Source organism: Pezoporus wallicus, unplaced genomic scaffold (assembly GCF_028554395.1).
Source record: "Pezoporus wallicus isolate ANWC-B61680 ecotype Strahan unplaced genomic scaffold, APGP_CSIRO_Pwel_v1 contig_9772, whole genome shotgun sequence".
Lineage (NCBI taxonomy): Eukaryota > Metazoa > Chordata > Aves > Psittaciformes > Psittacidae > Pezoporus > Pezoporus wallicus.
The window spans coordinates 142,399-159,663 of record NW_026637538.1 but is presented as its reverse complement, the minus strand read 5'-3'; the positions used below and the strand labels follow the sequence as shown (position 1 = coordinate 159,663).

Here is a 17,265-nt window from a genome sequence, read left to right as displayed (position 1 = left end):
CATCTTTCCCTGGCATCTCTGGAGCCTATTCCCACTGACAGCAGCAGAACTGATATTTGGTTGTTATTTAAACATAACAGCATCAAACAGCCACCTGATGGCCTGGGCTTTGACAGGGCTGTTTTCTCTCTAAGGAGCCATGTACTTTTAGCTATCTCATCACCCAGCATTTCAGCTAAGCAAAGCATCCAGGCTCCTTTTGCAGCCAACAGAAAGGCAGAGGTACACCCCAAATTATCAGTGCAGATGAAGAGTTGCCTGCAAAGATGAGGAGTGCAGACTAAGACATCCGAGTTCTTGCCTGCATCAGGACAGATTGCTCCTACCCCAAGACAGCTGGTAACCAGGGAGCAAAGCCAGTGTTTTCTATAGGAAAGCCCATCAAACTGGCACTTCCAACATCTCTGGATTCCCTCTTGTGGCAACATCAACTTTAAATTCCATGGGCACTGACACCATTAACCAAGTTAAAAACAAGCCTAAAGGGAACTTCCAGATGTAAATATTCTTTTCCCCCAGTAATAATTCCTGCTTTGAAAAATATAGGTTAGAAAATCTGGTTACTTTTATGAGCCTGCAGGTTGTCAGCCCATTGCATTAGTGACTTGGTGATTAACGGGTTGGGGAAGGTGGCCACATGCCAGCATAGCAAACCGATGAGCTCAGCAAACAGAGCTGCGGTCCTTTGTGAGCAAGCCCAGCTCTCCAAAAGGATAAAAGTCAGAGGGGACTCCTGATCCAAACTCCCAAAGCCTTCTACTCATCTGCCATCTCACCTCATTGCTCTCTGCTCTTGCCACCAACGAGCAATGGCACAGAAGTCGGTTGTCATGAGGTCAGGAGGACTCACTGGGGTTTCAGTGCTGCTTCTGCTGCCATGCCCGTTGACTGAAGCAGCTTCAGCTCCATGTCTCGCAACAGTGGTGGAGGCATGGGATGGATCAGCAGCAGTTTTGGCAGGAGGAGCCTTTGTAACCTAGGGGCAAGCAAGAGGATTTCCATGAGTGGAGAGCATCTTTAGGTCAGGACACAGTTATGGGTCAGGTCAGGGCGGGTTGGCACATGGAGTTGCTGGAGCTGGGTTTGCGTTCAGAGGAGGATGTGGCCCTGGAGGTATTCAAGGGGTCATGGTCAACCAACACCTCCTGGTACCTCTTAACTTGGAGATTGACCCCAACGTGCAGAGAGTGTGGCAGGAGGAGGAGAACCAAATCAAATCCCTCAACAAGAAGTTTGCCTCCTTCATCGACAAGGAAAGACGCCTTCCACTTCACCCAGCCTGGCTTGCCTGTCATTGCCTGTAGAGTGGGATCAGAGCTACTCTCAATTTAATCCCAAACCCTTGATGCACAGCTTGTTACCTCCATATCCAGACTGTCTACATAGCCCTTGGTGTCGGAGGCCTCTGGGCAGGCTGGATATGGTGCAAATTAGTTTTCCAGGTTTCTTTGCAGTGACTATTGCTCCTGGTTTCCAAATCCTCCTTCCAATGATCTTTTGCTGATGAGCCCATCTAAAGCCCACTTTAAATTACAGAAAATAAAACCAACACACACACACACACACTCCCCTCCATTTAAGCCCCCATCTCACGAAATTGAGGCAGGTTTGGAGTCGATGATCCCAAACGATCTAAATTGTTCTGGGTTTCAGGTGCGGCTCCTGGAGCAACAAAACAAAGTTCTGGAGACCAAATGGAGCCTCTTGAAAAACCAAAGAGTTGTGAAAAACAACCTTGAACCCATGTTTGATGCGTACATCAGCAACATGAGAAGACAGCTCGAGGCTCTGGGAGGGGATAGGCTGCAGCTCAGCTCAGGGCTGAAGGCTATGCAGGATGCTGTTGAAGACCTCAAGAACAGGTAAGCAACACAGAGAGGAGGAAACTTCCAGTTCTTCTTAACTGGTTACAGCTCCTGTGCAGTCATTTTAATACAGACCAGGATGAAACCTGAATCTCAACAATACCATTGAGCACTCTGAAAAGACACATTTCTTACTGGTGTGGGCTCCTTTCCAGGAGAGAAATGTCTAAAAAGAAAGATTAATTATAACTGAGTGCTTTTGCTGGCTTTTTGATTTGTTTTAATTTAATTATTACAATATCCCTTAGTACCAATGTATTAGATGAGAGTTTTAGTGCTTCTGAAAGTCAGGAGCTGCTTCCACCCCACTGAATGCCACTGAAATCTTGAGTTTCAGCTCAGCTCCTGAACTCTCCAGGCTGTTGGGAGGAGGTTTTCCCACTCTCATCCACTCTTTGCACTCTGCAAAAACATCTCCCAAGTGTTCATGTCTGCTACCATGCCCACGAGGGATGCGCAGCTCAGTGGCTGTGAATAAGTAAGGAGCTTAAATTGTCAGTCTGGAACCAGAAAAACCAGAGAGGAGAGCTCATGCAGGCTGCAATTCAAAACAAGGACACGCGCGTTCTGCCAAAATCCCTCTGCTCTCCCTTTCTTGGGAGATCATGAGTGACACTTTCTGCCTTTACAGCAGTGCCTCTAGCCCAAGAGTAGCATCGGAACAGGAACGACTGCCCTGGGGAGGTGAAATCATCATCCACAATCTGCTTTGAGACGCCTGACGGCTCTCTGTGCCTTCAGAAACGTTTAATACAGAAAAGGACACAGATTTTGTCCTGTGTCAGTTTGGCCAGGTAGGACATCAGGGTCTGCTACAAGGGTGTGAAGGGGGCTACAAGGATGCTGGAGAGAGACTCTTCATCAGGGACTGGAGCGATGGGACAAGGGGTGATGGGTTCAGACTGGAAGAGGGGAAGTTCACATTGGAGATAAGGCAGAAGCTCTTCCCTGTGAGGGTGCTGAGGCGCTGGCACAGGGTGCCCAGAGAAGCTGTGGCTGCCCCATCCCTGGCAGTGCTCAAGGCCAGGTTGGACACAGGGGCTTGGAGCACCCTGCTCCAGTGGAAGGGGTCCCTGCCCATAGCAGGGGGCTGGAGCTGGATAAACTTTAAGGTCCCTTCCAACCAAAACCATTCTGGGATTCTACAAGTCAGCCATCTGGACTTCCCCAATTCATTCTAGGATGGGACAAATGACATTCCAGAGATAAATGTCTTTCTCCATGAGCTACAAAAGAAACCCCAAAGAATAGAGCTTAGCCAAAACAGCCAAGTTCCAGGTAGCTGACTTGAGATGAATCCCAGCTGCTATCAGTTACCTCTGCCAGAGAGTGTCCTCATTACATTGAAAAGCTATTTCTAACATTAGCACAGTCTGGACCAGCAAAGCAGCTGAGAAGAAACCCTTGGGTGCACCTTGACTTCAGACAAGAAATCCTTTGACAACCAAAAGCCACATCATAAAAGAGGTTCAGACTTTAATACTCTGCCTCCATGTGTCAAAGTTCTGGCTCCTGATCAGGGTATCTTTGGTTAAAAGCTCAATTACATCACACACACCACTGGGCAGGAACCATCAACTGATGTGGCAACAATGCCTTCACCAACCAAAAGGACGTCACTGCTTCTGTCCCCATTTCCTTGGAATTTGTTCTTCTCACCTTTATTTACTTTAAATTTTGTGGTTCCCAAAGTATTCTTCCTAATGCTTTGCTCTTCTGAGTCAAATACTAATCCATATGGTAATTAGAAATCAGATATATGCCAAATTAGTTTTCCTCTTTTATGTGCCTAAGAGATTAGAGATCTAAATACAGGCTAGGACTTTGCTTAATGGGAATGATTTTAAGGGTTGGTTATTCCTGAAGTGAACAAATCTTTCCCCATGAAATGGCCATGAAGGGCCAATGTTTTATTAGGTGCACGGACTCCTTCCTTTGAACCCCTGTCTTTCATCTCCCCCATTTCCCCATTTCATCTGAGCGGCTATTGCTGGGTTTCATCCTCTCCCAAGAGCAGGACTGCGCACTGCTGATGGCCCAGACCTTGGCTCTCCTTGCCCAGGTCCCCCTCCTCGCTGGCCATCCCCAGCCCTCCCGAAGCCACCGCTTTCGGGAGCTGGCGTCAGAGATGCGGGCTCTTCTGACTAACAGAGGTGTGGTGGGGATGAGCTCAGCCATGGCTCCACCCAGCCCTCCTGGCCTGGGAAAACTGGGAGAGGACAAAGCTCCCATTCACAGCAAGAACTTCTGGGAGGGTAAAACGTGCCTTTAATGAAGGCCTTTAATGCAGCTTCTTTAGATGGCTTCCTCTCACCACCTAGCCCAAGGGGACTGTCTTTCTATCACAGTCAGTGACATACACATATCTAATAACGCTACATATAACATATGCACTGACATAGCAAGGATACAGCATCGTTGGGTAGCTATTTTTGTTGTTTCCTCCAAAGATCTATGCACTGGTAGTAAATGCCCCTGGAAACAGACTCTTCAGTATCCCCAAAATCAACCCAAAATGAATGCATGGAGGAGGGATTCCCACACGCGCATGGTGGACCAGGTGAGTTGCAGCATGGAAGCTGTAAAGGGATGCTCATCTCCCCTTCCCAACAGGTACCAAGAGGAGATCAACAAGCGCATGACTGCAGAGAATGACTTTGTTTTTGCTCAATAAGGCGAGGCAACAACAAAGAAGAGACACACTTTTTAAAGGCAAAATACATTTGAATGCAAATAACCCTCTTTATCCAGCAGTGCCAAGCTGGGCAGAGCACTTAGCAAATGTGTAGTCATCCCTCCTCGAAGCAGAAACACCCAGTTGTGCTGGTGTCAGTCCTTGGCAATATCTCATCCTCGTTTCAGGACCCTCATCCACCAGGTTCCGGATCAGAGCTGTGTCATCCATACTAGATGCTCTGCCACTTCTGCAGCCTTGCTGTATACAATCCCACCCTCCACAGACCCCCTGATCCTACCTGCAGGAGATGCAATAAGGAACTTCCATGATTTCAAGCACTGTCCAAATCATCTTTCTGTGCACTGACAAGAAAATCAGGAATTTCAGTGGCTTCTGACTTGTCAAAAACTAGAAAAGGCAGAGAGAAGAAATCAGTTCACTGTTGGCTCTGTTCAAAGGCACTAAGGTCAATAAAGTCTTCAGTTCTGGTCTGTCTCTAAAGGTTCATGCTAAATGACAACTGGTCTTTGTACAAGGATGCAGATAGGCAAGGTTTGGTTCACTGCCTCTGGTGATGTGGTTCCAGGATGCAGATGCTGCCTACGTGAACAAAGTGGAGCTGGGGACCAAGGTGGCTGTACTGACAGATGAGATTGAATTCCTGCAAGCCCTCTAGGAAGCAGTAAGAACATCCCACATTTCCCAGTTCTATTTCCCCATTTCCCTGCTACCAACAGGATAGAACCAGTCTGAGAGAGCTGTTTGGAGCTGCAGCTCCTCCCCATTCCCATCCCTCCACCACACATCATCTCTGGGACAACCACACACAGCATTTGGGATCAAGTATGAATTTGTTTGACTTACAGGAGCTGCCTCAGCTGAGATCTCTGACACCTCCATGGTCCTTGTCCACGGACAAAAACCAAAACCTGGACCCAAACAGCATCATCACAGAGGTCAAAGCCCAGTACAAGGACATCGCCAACCGGAGCCAGGCAGAGGTGAGTCCTGGTACCAAAGCAAGGTGACGATGGAAATCAATCAGGTGAGTGGAAAAGTTTTGCTCAGCATTTCCCAAAGGCTATTTTATACTGGGGAGTGCAAGCAGAGATAACAGGGGAGGAAGGTGTTAAGTTAATTTGGATGGGATTTTATTTAGTTTCTTGAATGCTAATTTGAGAATGAGAGATGGAGGAGCATCAAGAGATAGAGGCAGGAAGGAAATGTGCTGCAGCTCATGAAGAAGAGCTTGGATTGAGCACAGAAAGAGACAGAAGACCCAGTGCATTGAGAATCACAGCATGGTCAATCTCTACCAGTGATTGCAAGCTCCTGCCCAAATCTGACTGCGCCCTGGTGTCTTACCTCTATTCCCATATCAGCATGAGGAGCTGCAGCCCACGGCTGGCCATCACGGGGATGAGCTCAACAACACCAAGAGGAACATCTCAGAAATGAGCCAGATAATCTAGCAGCTCTACCCAGAAATTGACAGTGTAAAGAAACAGGTATGGTCATGGTGCACAGGACCCCTCCAGACATGGGGGCACCTCCATCTCCACGATTTCCATGGCTGGAAATGGGGGTCCAAACCCACTGAGCAGCCACCAGACCCATTTCCACTTCTTGCAGCACACCAGTTTGCAAATGGCCACCACGGATTCTGAGCAAAGCGATGAACTGGCCATCAAGGATGCCAAGGCAAAACTGGCCAAGCTGGAAGATGCTCTGCTCTGGGAGTACCAGGAGCTCATGAACGTCAGGCTGGCCCTGGACATCGAGATCATGACCTACAAGAAGCTGCTTGAGGGAGAAGAGAGCAGGTGAGCGGCTCCCTCTGCAAACCAAACAATGCCCCAAGCCATTGATGTTTTCACATTTGCCTTGCAACAGGAGAGGGAAGAGCCACACAAACCTGCAGTGAGAACACCCCCCTTTCCTAAACAGATAGAATGGTTTGGGTTGGAAAGGACCATTCAGTTATCCAATGTCCCTGGCACAAAACTGCTGCTTGAAATTGTCCTAAATAACAAGCCCTTACTTCTCTGTCTTCTCTTCCAGGCTGGCTGAAGAAGGAGCTAGGGCAGTGAATATTTGTAAGTAATCCAGCTTGTAAACCATTGATGGGGTATCCATTGAGTTATTCCTTAAATGTACCTGGAACTGAGGATAAGGCAATGAAAATGAGATATGCACCTAGGAGTTACCAGCAAAAAAATGGAGTATTAGGGGTTTGCAGCAATCTGGGGAGGCCAAAAAACATCTTTTCTCTGCCCAGCTCTGAACTTGACAGGCTTTGTACATTGAGATTGTTCTTGGGAGACTCAGATGTCCAAGGCCAGGACCGCTGCAGGATAGGAAGAAAAGCCACAGATTACAAGCAGTGGTAGCCTGTGCAGGGATGTGTGGAACTGAAGGTTGAAATTCCTTTGTACTGTTCCAAACCAGCTAACCCTCACTGTTTCCCATCACAGTCATGGTCTCATCTGGAAGCGGCTACGGAGGTGGGAACAGTCTCCTGCCACCAGCACAAAGCTGTTAACACCATCCACAGAGCCATGCTCATCACCTTCCCATGAGGGGAAAACCTATTCCGAGCTCTGCTTATTAGCCCGGGAGAGAGGTCCCTCCAAGTCCAACTAATTCCTCTGCATAAAGCCTCATGCAGCTGACCAGAAGCTGCTTGTCAATGAGTAATGAACCCTCCCATTAATGGGTGCCATGGTTAGAGCTCCACTGGCAGCTTCCCAGGCTCCAGTGGCCTGATGCAAATCCAGAGGAGATGCAGGACTTCCATTTACACCATCATACACAAAAGCAGAATGTGTCCCATCACCTAACCAACCCTGCTCCCCACTGCTGGGCTTGCTCACCCCAAAGGCTTGAAGAATGAAAACGGAGCATCTTCCAACATAGAGCAAGTTGCTCTGCTTCCTAGTTCCTCCTGCATTGGTTGTTTCACTCCAGGGCTCTCCAGCTCTACCTACATGCAAAAATGCAGCCTTCATTTCCATACAAGGGCTTGGCTCTCTGTAGCATCCAATTCCTCACCCACCCAGTACATATCATATCACCATGTAACCTCAGGTCGTTAGACCTTGTCTCAGCATCGAACCATTCTATGTTCCACCTGCCAGAGTGAGCTTAAAGCAGAGATGGGGTTAAAAATACAGGGAAAACAAAAAGGAAGAACAGCATAAATTTTACATAACCTGGAAAAACACCTCTGGTTTAACACCTTTGCTCTTGGCTTTTTCATTTTTTCCTTTCTTTTTATGGAAAGAGGAGGGTTGGACAATACGTGCCAAAAACGTAACCAGCTCCTTGCCTCTCATTTTCTGCTCCCATTGAACTGGGTGAGTTTTATGGTGTTTTCTTCAATAAACTGCAGTCAAATTTACCACGAGCAGCGTGGGCTTTCTGTGCCAAATACACCTCCAAGTGTAATTTTAGAGCAAGGTTTAGATTTGCCATAGGCACTCGCTGTCACTCAGAGCCTCCCATCTCCTCCTCCATTTGAGCCCCGGAGAGCAGGGGGAATATTGGAGACAGGGATCACAGGGCAGCAATACCCAAACTCTTTCTGCACAGCCAACAGGGCAAGACCAGAAGGTGGGGCTGGTTTCACCTGGCCATAAACGCCTACATCTGAGCCAGTCAAAGGACAGAACCAGACTATTTTGGGTCAGATGATTGGTTTCCCAGTAGCACCTCCCTCTGTGGGACTGAAAGCGCTCTAGGCAGTTGGCTGGAGTCATCTGCATTGCAGGAGCGCTCCAAAAGGTGTTTTAAAGTCAGGAGAGGTGGATCCCACACATCAGAGCTAAACTTCTGGAAAGGCTCATTTGTGCAGGGCAAACAGGAGGGATTTCTCTCCATCCCTTCCCTGGAGCAGCCAACAGAGCCATCAGACCAAGTGCTCAACAGGGATGCGATCCCAGGGCAGTGAGATGCTCCAGAGCTGAGGTTTCTGCTGGGTCAGCAGGTCGAAGCCGGGCTGGCTCAGACAAGCTGAGCTCTGCTCAGGTCTGTAGTTAAAACCCCAAGAGATAAAGTGAGAAGAGAAGCCAACATGACTTCTTCCATTCCACGGCTCTCACGTGGAGCTGCTGCTCTCCAGCATCCAGGGCCCAATCATGGAAGATGCTGAGCTCTCTGAAAGCCTTTTAGGCTCAGTCCCAATAAGTGCTTTAGCACATACAACTCCCACACAGCTGTATCCGAAACCGTTGTGTGGCTGAATGAGGCAGGTCAGCTTTCAGGCTTGCACATAGGAGCTTCTCCCTGATGCTCTTCATGGAGCGGAACATTCTCGGGCCATGGTGAATGGCAAGAAAAATCACATTAAAGCAAATGCACCTTTAGAAAAGGCTGAGGTTTCCAGGGCTAAGCCCTGGGTGTTATCCCAGTAGAGGGAAGAGCATTGAGAAGGCTCCCACCAACAGCCCCTTCACTTCTATTTTCACCTGGTTTGTTTTCTAGGAAAGATTTATCCGCCTTTCCTGCATTTTGGTCTCTCTGAACCCCCTCTCCTTTGCTGAAAGATGAATATTGATATCATCCAAACTTACATTCCCAAGCGATTTCACCACTTCTTCCATAAGTTGTTCCCCATGGAGGACACTTCCGCAAGCAGCAAGATGAGGGGTGTCCATGGATCTGACTGGTGGCAGATCCCATGCCATGAAACTTGGGGAAAACAACAGACTCCCTCTTCAGGGCATTCAGTGGAGGACAGAAGCACAAAGGTAGTTTGAGGACCTCCATCTATTCCACCTCTGCATTTGGTTTTTTCCTGGCTAATGCAAAGGTCTGAGCTGGAAAATCCTTCCCTGCTCCCATGCCCCCTTGGTGTACCTGTTTTCTGCTTGTAGTTACAGGCCAACAGAGCTCTAGCACCAAGAAATCTGCTTGTGCAGGTCCACCTCTGCTCCTGAGGGAGTGAGAAGATTGCGTTTGAGGCAACCAAAATCACAGAGGTCAAAGAAAGAAAGAAAAGGGTGAATTATTCTGCTGACAAAAGGAGCGAGTCTGGCTAAAGGCCAAACTCGTGTCAACCCAAACCAGCCCCAGTCTTTGGATCCCTAGAATACTCCCAAGAGTTTAACTCGGATTCTTCTTTTCCCACATGTAAAACAAAGCAACGCTCCTTCCCCCACTCCCAGTGCCCCACAGACATCAAAAGATTGATTATGCTTCTCTCTTTCATGCTTCCTATAAAAAAGGGAGGTTTGCAAATGCAGCTTTTATGGGGCCAGGGATTCCCTCCCAGATGCAGCCCATAACTCAATAGGTGTGTGTTTAAGAGCAGCTCAGATCACTGTTCAGTGGAGAGCAAGGTATTACCAACCAACCTACGCTCATAAACATCCTTAGAAAACAGTTTTGGGGGCTGGTTGTGCAGCCAAAGCCTGTTTTCCTGGGACAGAAAGAGGTGAAAGTTCTCCCTGCAGAGGTTTCTGGTCGCATTAATGCCCGTATTGCCTCCTGCTTTCATAGGATGGTTTGGGTTGGAAAGGACCTTAAGATCATCCAGATCATTTCAGCCTTTCCCTCTGCCTCTGTTCCCCTTCAAGCCAGTCTCCCATCCTGCCAATCCAACCCATCTGCTCCAGAGCTGGAAGCATGTGGAGTTTCAGCCCTGGCTCTGCTGTGACCCCAAGAACGACAGTGTGGGGAGGTGGTGGTGTGGGGTACCCCAGGCTGGGATGCTCTGCCAGCAGAAGCCTTGGTGTCACTGCAGGCTGCAAGCCCAAGCCAGTGTAGTTGTACTACAGCCAGTGTACCAAGCCATGGTACAACTACAGCCCCTCAAGCATGGTGTTGGCCTACAGTGGATCTGGCTTCAGCTGCAGGGTCAGTGGAGCCCTGGGGTCTGGACCCATTGCCAAGGTCACAGTCAATGAGCTCCAGCCTCTCCAGATGGAGATGGACCCAAACCTTTATTCTGGGAAGCACCAGGAAAAGGCACAGATCAAGACCCTCAATAACAAATGCACATCCTTCATTGGTAAGAGATGCCCAGTGCAGAGCCATAGCAAGCTGCTGCACAGCACATCTGAGACAGGGAGTGCGTTTGCCAAACTGCTGACCAGTAACAGCAGCCAAAACTTGCAGCCTGACTTTGCAGACAGGACCCATTTGAGCTTTATGAGGACATTTTGCACCACCATTAGACTAAAAGGGAGCCTTCAATGGGGGCAAGAAGGTACTTTCATGCTCCAGGAGCATTCTTGCAAATGGCAATCAAGCTTTGCTGTTACATGCAGAGAAGCTGATTCTCTAATGCCCCATTTTTATATCATTTGAACCCTAACTTCAGTAGAATCACCTCTGATTTACCCCACTGGCAGCACACCACATCTCCCTATCTCTGCACCATGGAGATCCACAGGGAAAACACCTCCAGTGCAGACAAGTGATACTCCTGCTGCTGCCCCCAGGGAATCCCTCAGCCCCAGGCATCCATTGAGGACACCTCTATTAGTGTGCAAACAGACAAGAGCTGAAGCCTGGACATGGATGGCACCATCGATGATGTCAAAGCTCAATATGACACCATTGCCAGAAGCCAGGTGGATGCAGAGTACCACAAGGTGAGTCACGATGGGCACTCACAAACGCAGTTATTCCTCCTTCTAAGGGCTCTGCTTCCTCGGATTCCCGAATTTGGGTTGAACAGGCTTTGTAAGGGTCTGCTTCCCGAGCTCCCTGCTGCGTGTGACACATCCTCTGTTAACATCTTCACACACAGAGCTGCTGCTGCTGTGTAAATGAGTCATTGGTGACCCCCAGTCACAAAGGTTTGTTCTTCGAGCTCAAGATCCGGGACCGTGGCTCCAGAATCATGGAGTAGGTTTAATTATTGACTCATCTCCTCCCTCTGGTATTTGTTTTCATGGCGTTTTCTCTCTCCTCGGTATGAGGAACTGAGAGGAGCCACTGGCAAAAGCACGGCAGCTTGCAGAGCACAAAGGATGAGATGATGGAGCTGGTGATTCAGAGACTGGAGAACATGGAAGCACCAAAGCCCAGGTAGGGATGACTCAGGAGCAAGAATGTGCCATTGGCAGTTCCCAGCTTGTGGCTTTCCAAAACCCCTCCACTACAGCAAGGGAGCAGTAAAGCCAGTTTCGATGAAATACATGTCAGCTGCTCCACTCCAAGATGTGCCTGTATCCAGAGCACAGAGTAAAAAGGTCTATTACGACTTAGAACTGAACTGCCGTCAGTAGAGACCTGCAGTGAGAACACATGCACCAAAGCAAAGAGGCTTTGGCAGAGAGAATCATCCTGGAGTTAGAGGTTTCCCTATAGAGTCTGAGAGCAGAACAAAGAGCAGTGCATGAATACAGAGGCAGGGTCAAGATCTCCCAACTCTCCAAAGTGGCAGTGATGAAAATCTCCTACCTGCAGAGATCAGACTGCAAGGAGCCACTGCTGAAGCTGAGGAGCACGAGGAAGTGGCTGTCAAGGATGCAAAATGCAAACCTCTGAGCTGGAGGTATCCCTGCAGAAGGCAAAGCAGGACATTGGGTGACAACCAGGAGCTCGTGACCATCAAGATGCTCCTGGACATCAAGATCACAACCTACAGGAAGCTGCTGGGTGGAAAGGAGTGCAGGTGAGTGCTGGCACAACCCTGCAGGGTGCTCGCAAGGAAGAAATAGCAATGAACTAACCCCAAACCACCTTTCCCAGTCTGCTTGATGACCTCTGTGATTGCAGCAAATCCCACCAAGACCCCATGTCCCAGAGAGTGACACTTTCCAAGGCACTTCCTAGCATTTATGGACCCAAATTCCTTACAAATAACAAGAAAATGTAAGTAAAGCACAGAGGAACACTAGTGCAGGGCTCAAAAGCTTTTAATGCACTCAGGCACTTGAGTCTTCCCCCATCTGGAAGATGGCGCATGAATAAAGATGGCTCGTGTGGCTTGCAACCACTGCATAGGGAAGGGGAAAGAAATGCAGTAAACAAAACTAAATCACAGGTTTGAAGCTTCCACCCTGCCCCTTGAGAACAGAAACCACGCCGCCCTCCCACACCACGGCGCCAGCCCCATCCCTGCGCTTCCAAAGACCTGGATGCACACACGCGTGCGTCCGAGCCCTGACACCGCAATGAGGGCAACGTAGGAGGTGAAGGACCAAGCCTGGCCCTGCCCCAAACAAGGTGGGAACCCAGTCTTCAATGAGGGGAGGAAGAGACGCCACTTTTCAGAGGATTTGGCCAATAGACGCCTCTGCAGAAGTGTTCCAAGCATTGGTTTCAATGGCAACGAACCAGCAATTCCCCCAACAACAAAGGATGGCATTGGAAAACACCATCAACCTGCAGAACAGTCACCCTGAGGAGCAGATGTTGACGTGGCATTGAAACACGTTGCCTTTTTACAGGCAGAACCAAAAAAAACATTGAACCCTAACCTCCCTCCTCGATTCTGTTCATTAATTCCCACATTTATCACTGTTAGCTTTTATTAAAGAGCAGGTTGAGTCACATTCTCTCCTTTGCAAGCTGAGGTGCCAGCAAAGCATCAAGATTTCCTTTGATAGAACAGCATTTTACCTTTGTCAAGTCTCAGTTCCACTTCATCCAACCCAGTACAAGTTGTATGCTCCCCTTTTTATCACCACAATTCACCAGCACGACCCCTCTAAACATGCCCCCTCTGACCTACCAGCATTCTTCAAGCCTTCCTGGGGTAAAGCTGCTGCTGTCCCCGCTGGCCGGCGCAGTGCATGCTGAGCAGTTCACATTCTTTGCATCACAAACATTTTGTGGAAGTTTCATGCAGCCTCACCCCAGCTTCCACCAAATAAAAGGAAGAAGGCGCTGCACTGTGGTCAGAGGGAATCTGCTTCCAGCGCATCACTGCACCCATCTCTCTCCCACCACTGACCATGTTCTGTTGCTCCTGCAGCATCAGCTCTGGCCGTGCTGGCAGGAGCTTGGGTTCTTCCTCTGTAGCTCTTCCCAGGAACCGATGTAGTTTCAGCACTGCCTGGTGTCGCTGGGGTGGTGGCATGGGCTACTGCGGCTTGGGTTACTTCAGCAGCAGAGGTCTCGATGGTGCGGCATGCGCCAGGCCCAGAATGGCTGTTGGAAGGTGTCCTCCTCTAAGACGTGGATGTGGCTTTGGTGCAGCTGGCATGGGGTTTGGCTACAGAGGCTTTGCCTATGGGGTTGGTGGAGTCTCCAGGCTGTGCACTGTCATACCCATCACCATCAACAAGCAACTGCTCCAGCCACTCAGACTGGAACTGGATCCCAACGTGCAAACGGTGAAGAACCAAGAGAAGGAGCAGATCAAGACCCTCAACAACCAATTTGCTTCCTTCATTGACAAGGTGAGCTGAGAACCCCTCCCCAGCTGAAGTCTGCAATAAGTGAGGTGTCTGGCATGGAAAGGGCATGGAATCCATGTAAGACAACTCGTTCTGGATGCTGAAGGCAGCTTGCTTCAGGGGGACAGTTGAGCACCAGGGTGGGTTTGAGCCACTGGGGAAGCTTCAGTGCACAGGAAGGATTGCTCTGATTTCTAGGCCTGACTACAGAACAAGCTAAACCCAGTTTCATCAGCATTCCAGTTCCTTCCCAATTCCTCTCCACACATCCCAATTTAATGCAAACCTCTCATTTCCAGAAGTACTTTGGGGTTTTGTGCTTTTCCACAAGGGTGGCCCAGAACAAAAGCCACTCAATTAGGAAACGCTGCATTCACGAGCACCAAGAACACATCTCACTGCCGTTGCACAAACAGTGGCTCCCACAAGCTCTCAATCCTCATTTCATTTCCTATTTTGCTCACTGGGATTCAGGTCCGATCCCTGGAACAGCAGAACAAGGTGCTGGAGACCAAGTGGAGCTTTCTGCAGGGTCAAAATCACAGCAAGAACACCATCACACCCATGTTAGAGGCTTACATTGGGAACTTGAAGAAGCAGATGGAAGCACTGGGGTGCACCAGAGCCCAGTTAGAAACAGACCTGAAAGCAACCCAGCAGCTTCTGGATACCAACAAGAAAATGTAAGTAAAAAACAGAGAAATGCGAGTGCAGAGCTCAAAATGTTGCTCAGGATTTGTCAGCACGCAGAGACTGAACCTTTCATAGCAGTAAATGGTTCCCAGAGGACTAGTTGGTACACTGCAAATGATCTTGGTACATAAAACAAGGTTCCAGTTTACAGAGATGGAGGAAGAGGAGGCAGAGCCTAGGGTGACATGATCTAAGGTGAGGCATCCCTGCCCATGGCAGGGGGCCGGAACTGGATGATCGTAAGGTCCTTTCCAACCCAAACCATTCTGTGATTCTATGTTCCCCTTCCAGGTTCTCTTTGCCTCCCTCCTAATCCAAGACGTTAACATTTAGGAGTGCTCAACAGTTATTTGCTGTTGCAGAGGTCAAACGAAAACAGCTCCGCTGCAACTTTATAGACACAGAAACCTCTCTGAAACGAGTTTGCTTTCCCATGGGCAATGGAACGAGATCCCAAAACACTGTTAGGGAAGAAGGAAAATAACGAGGAGTTTCACTTCTTGAGAGGAGCCCTGCAGAAACCCAAACAAAGGTGTAATTGCACTGGATGCAAGCGAGATCTCCCGTTTTCCCACGCAGGTACAAGGACGAATGCAGCCAGCGGCCCTGCACCGAGAGCAAGTTTATTGCCCTGAAGAAGGTGAGCAAGGGGCTGTTTGAACTCTCCTCTCCAGGCTCAGGTCTTTGGGGTGATTTATTTCCCAACAGCAGCACACAGAACAAGTACAAGCAGGAGCTGGAGCTTGGCTTCGCTTGAACTCAAATCAGCAGCAACGGTGTAATTGGGACTTGGCGCACGGTCACGGTACCAGCACTCAAAGTCCCTCAGCCCAAGGGTATCCCTGGGTCTACTCACTGACAAACTTCTTTTAGGCTGAGAAAGTTGGGGCTGTTCAGCCTGGAGAAGAGAAGCTGCATGGAGACCTCAGAGCAGCTTCCAGTATCTGAAGGGGGCTATAGGGATGCTGGGGAGGGACTCTTCATTAGGGACTGCAGTGACAGGACAAGGGGTAACGGGTTCAAACTGAAACAGGGGAAGTTTAGATTGGATCTAAGGAGGAAATTCTCTCCTGTGAGGGTGCTGAGGCACTGGAATGGGTTGCCCAGGGAGGTTGGGAATGCTCCATCCCTGGCAGTGTTCAAGGCCAGGTTGGATGAAGCCTTGGGTGGCATGCTTTAGTGTGAGGTGTCCCTGCCCATGGCAGGGAGGTTGGAACTTGATGATCTTAAGGTCCTTTCCAAACCTAGCTATTCTATGATTCTATGATTCTATCCTCAATGCATCTCTAGGACGTGGACGATGTTTTTTTACACAAAGCAGAGCTGGAAGCCAAGGTGGGAAGCCTGAAAGAAGAGGCTGAATTCCTGAGAAAGATCTACAAAGAGGTAAGGCAGCGGTCAATCACTCCAGCATCCTTTGCATTTCCCAGCTGGATTTTGAAGCTACTGCTCCCAAAGGACAAGGGAAGAGGGGTGGCACAGGGCAGTGGTCATCCCTTGGGTGAACAGCAACTCATCTCTGCGTGGTCCTCACCAAGTGGGACCGAGTTGCGCAGGGTGGGTGACACCCCTTGAGGCCGGGCTGGAAGCACAGCGGGACCAGCATCTCTGACCAGCTCAACCCCATGTCACCACCAGGAAACCCACCGGCTGCAGGCCCAGATCTCTGCTACTTCAGTGGTCATCAAGATGAACAAAAGCCAAGATCTGGACCTGGGGGGCATCACTGCTGATGCGAGGGCTCGGTATGAGGACATTGCCCGCAAGAGCCGGGCAGAAGCACAAGCCTGGTATGAAAGTAAGGTGAGAAAACCTGGAGAGGGAGGGTTTGGGTGCAGCTCCACTCTTCAGACCAACTTCAAACCCAGAGAAACACCATCCCCCCCCTCCAGATTTACTCTGATTTAACCCAAAGTGTGTTCTGGGACATCCTTTGGGTTGTTCTAGTTCAAGGAGCTGCGAGTTACTGCAGGCAGAAACACTGACAGCCTGCGAGAGACAAAAACCAAGGCAGCTGAGCTGACACGGAAGGTCCAGAGGCTGAATGGAGAAGTCAAGAGCTCCAAGGACCAGGTGAGCACCAAGATGTGGTGAGACCAAGAGCCAGGTCTGGTTGTTTCAACAGGGCAGAGAGTGAATTGTTGTTCTGCTCCCACACCTAAATTAAATGGTGCTGTAGCACATCCCATGAGCTGGGACCCTGCTGCTCCAACCAGAGCTGCATTAAAGCCCAGCTAATGCAGTACCTGAAGGCAGATGCAGTTACAGATGTTCCCCTGCGAGCAACACAAGGGAGCACAGAAACTACAAGTCCAGCTCCCTCGAACCCCAACAGAAGGGACTGCTGGGCTGAATCCACAACCAGACTTTAACCCCATCTCCTGAAAATGCATTAATCACATTTGAAGGTAGCAAGAGACAGCCAATACTCACCCTGTCCTGCTCCTTGCAGTGCACCAAGCTGGAAGCCGCAATGGCCAACGCTGAGCAACGTGGGGAGACATCCATCAAGAATGCGAAGCAGAAGCTGTCCGAGCTGGAGGATGCTCTGCAGCAGACCAAGGCAGACCTGAGCCGGCAGCTCCGCCAGTACCAGGAGCTCATGAACGTCAAGCTGGCCCTGGATGTTGAGATTGTCACCTACAGGAAGCTGCTGGAGGGAGAGGAGAGCAGGTGA

General features: G+C 49.5%; 1 protein-coding gene and 1 pseudogene across 1 annotated transcript; both read left to right on the top strand.

Moving 5' to 3' along the window:
- The first annotated feature begins 1,094 nt into the window (after window positions 1-1,094).
- Window positions 1,095-6,646, top strand: LOC130597445 (keratin, type II cytoskeletal cochleal-like; annotated as a pseudogene).
- A 6,928-nt stretch (window positions 6,647-13,574) lies between these two features.
- Window positions 13,575-17,265, top strand: LOC130597444 (keratin, type II cuticular Hb4-like). Its single transcript, XM_057405991.1, has 7 exons — window positions 13,575-13,898; window positions 14,370-14,578; window positions 15,168-15,228; window positions 15,879-15,974; window positions 16,227-16,391; window positions 16,536-16,661; window positions 17,041-17,265. The coding sequence occupies exons 1-7, from the start codon at window positions 13,575-13,577 to the stop codon at window positions 17,263-17,265; spliced, it is 1,206 nt and encodes a 401-aa protein (XP_057261974.1).

Excerpts from the sequence above, each read along its gene's own strand:
- LOC130597444 (XM_057405991.1), top strand. The coding sequence starts at position 13,575 with ATGGGCTACTGCGGCTTGGGTTACTTCAGCAGCAGAGGTCTCGATGGT. Across the intron at positions 15,229-15,878 it reads AGTTTATTGCCCTGAAGAAG|GACGTGGACGATGTTTTTTT; the intron begins GTGAGCAAGGGG and ends ATGCATCTCTAG. Across the intron at positions 16,392-16,535 it reads AAGCCTGGTATGAAAGTAAG|TTCAAGGAGCTGCGAGTTAC; the intron begins GTGAGAAAACCT and ends GGGTTGTTCTAG.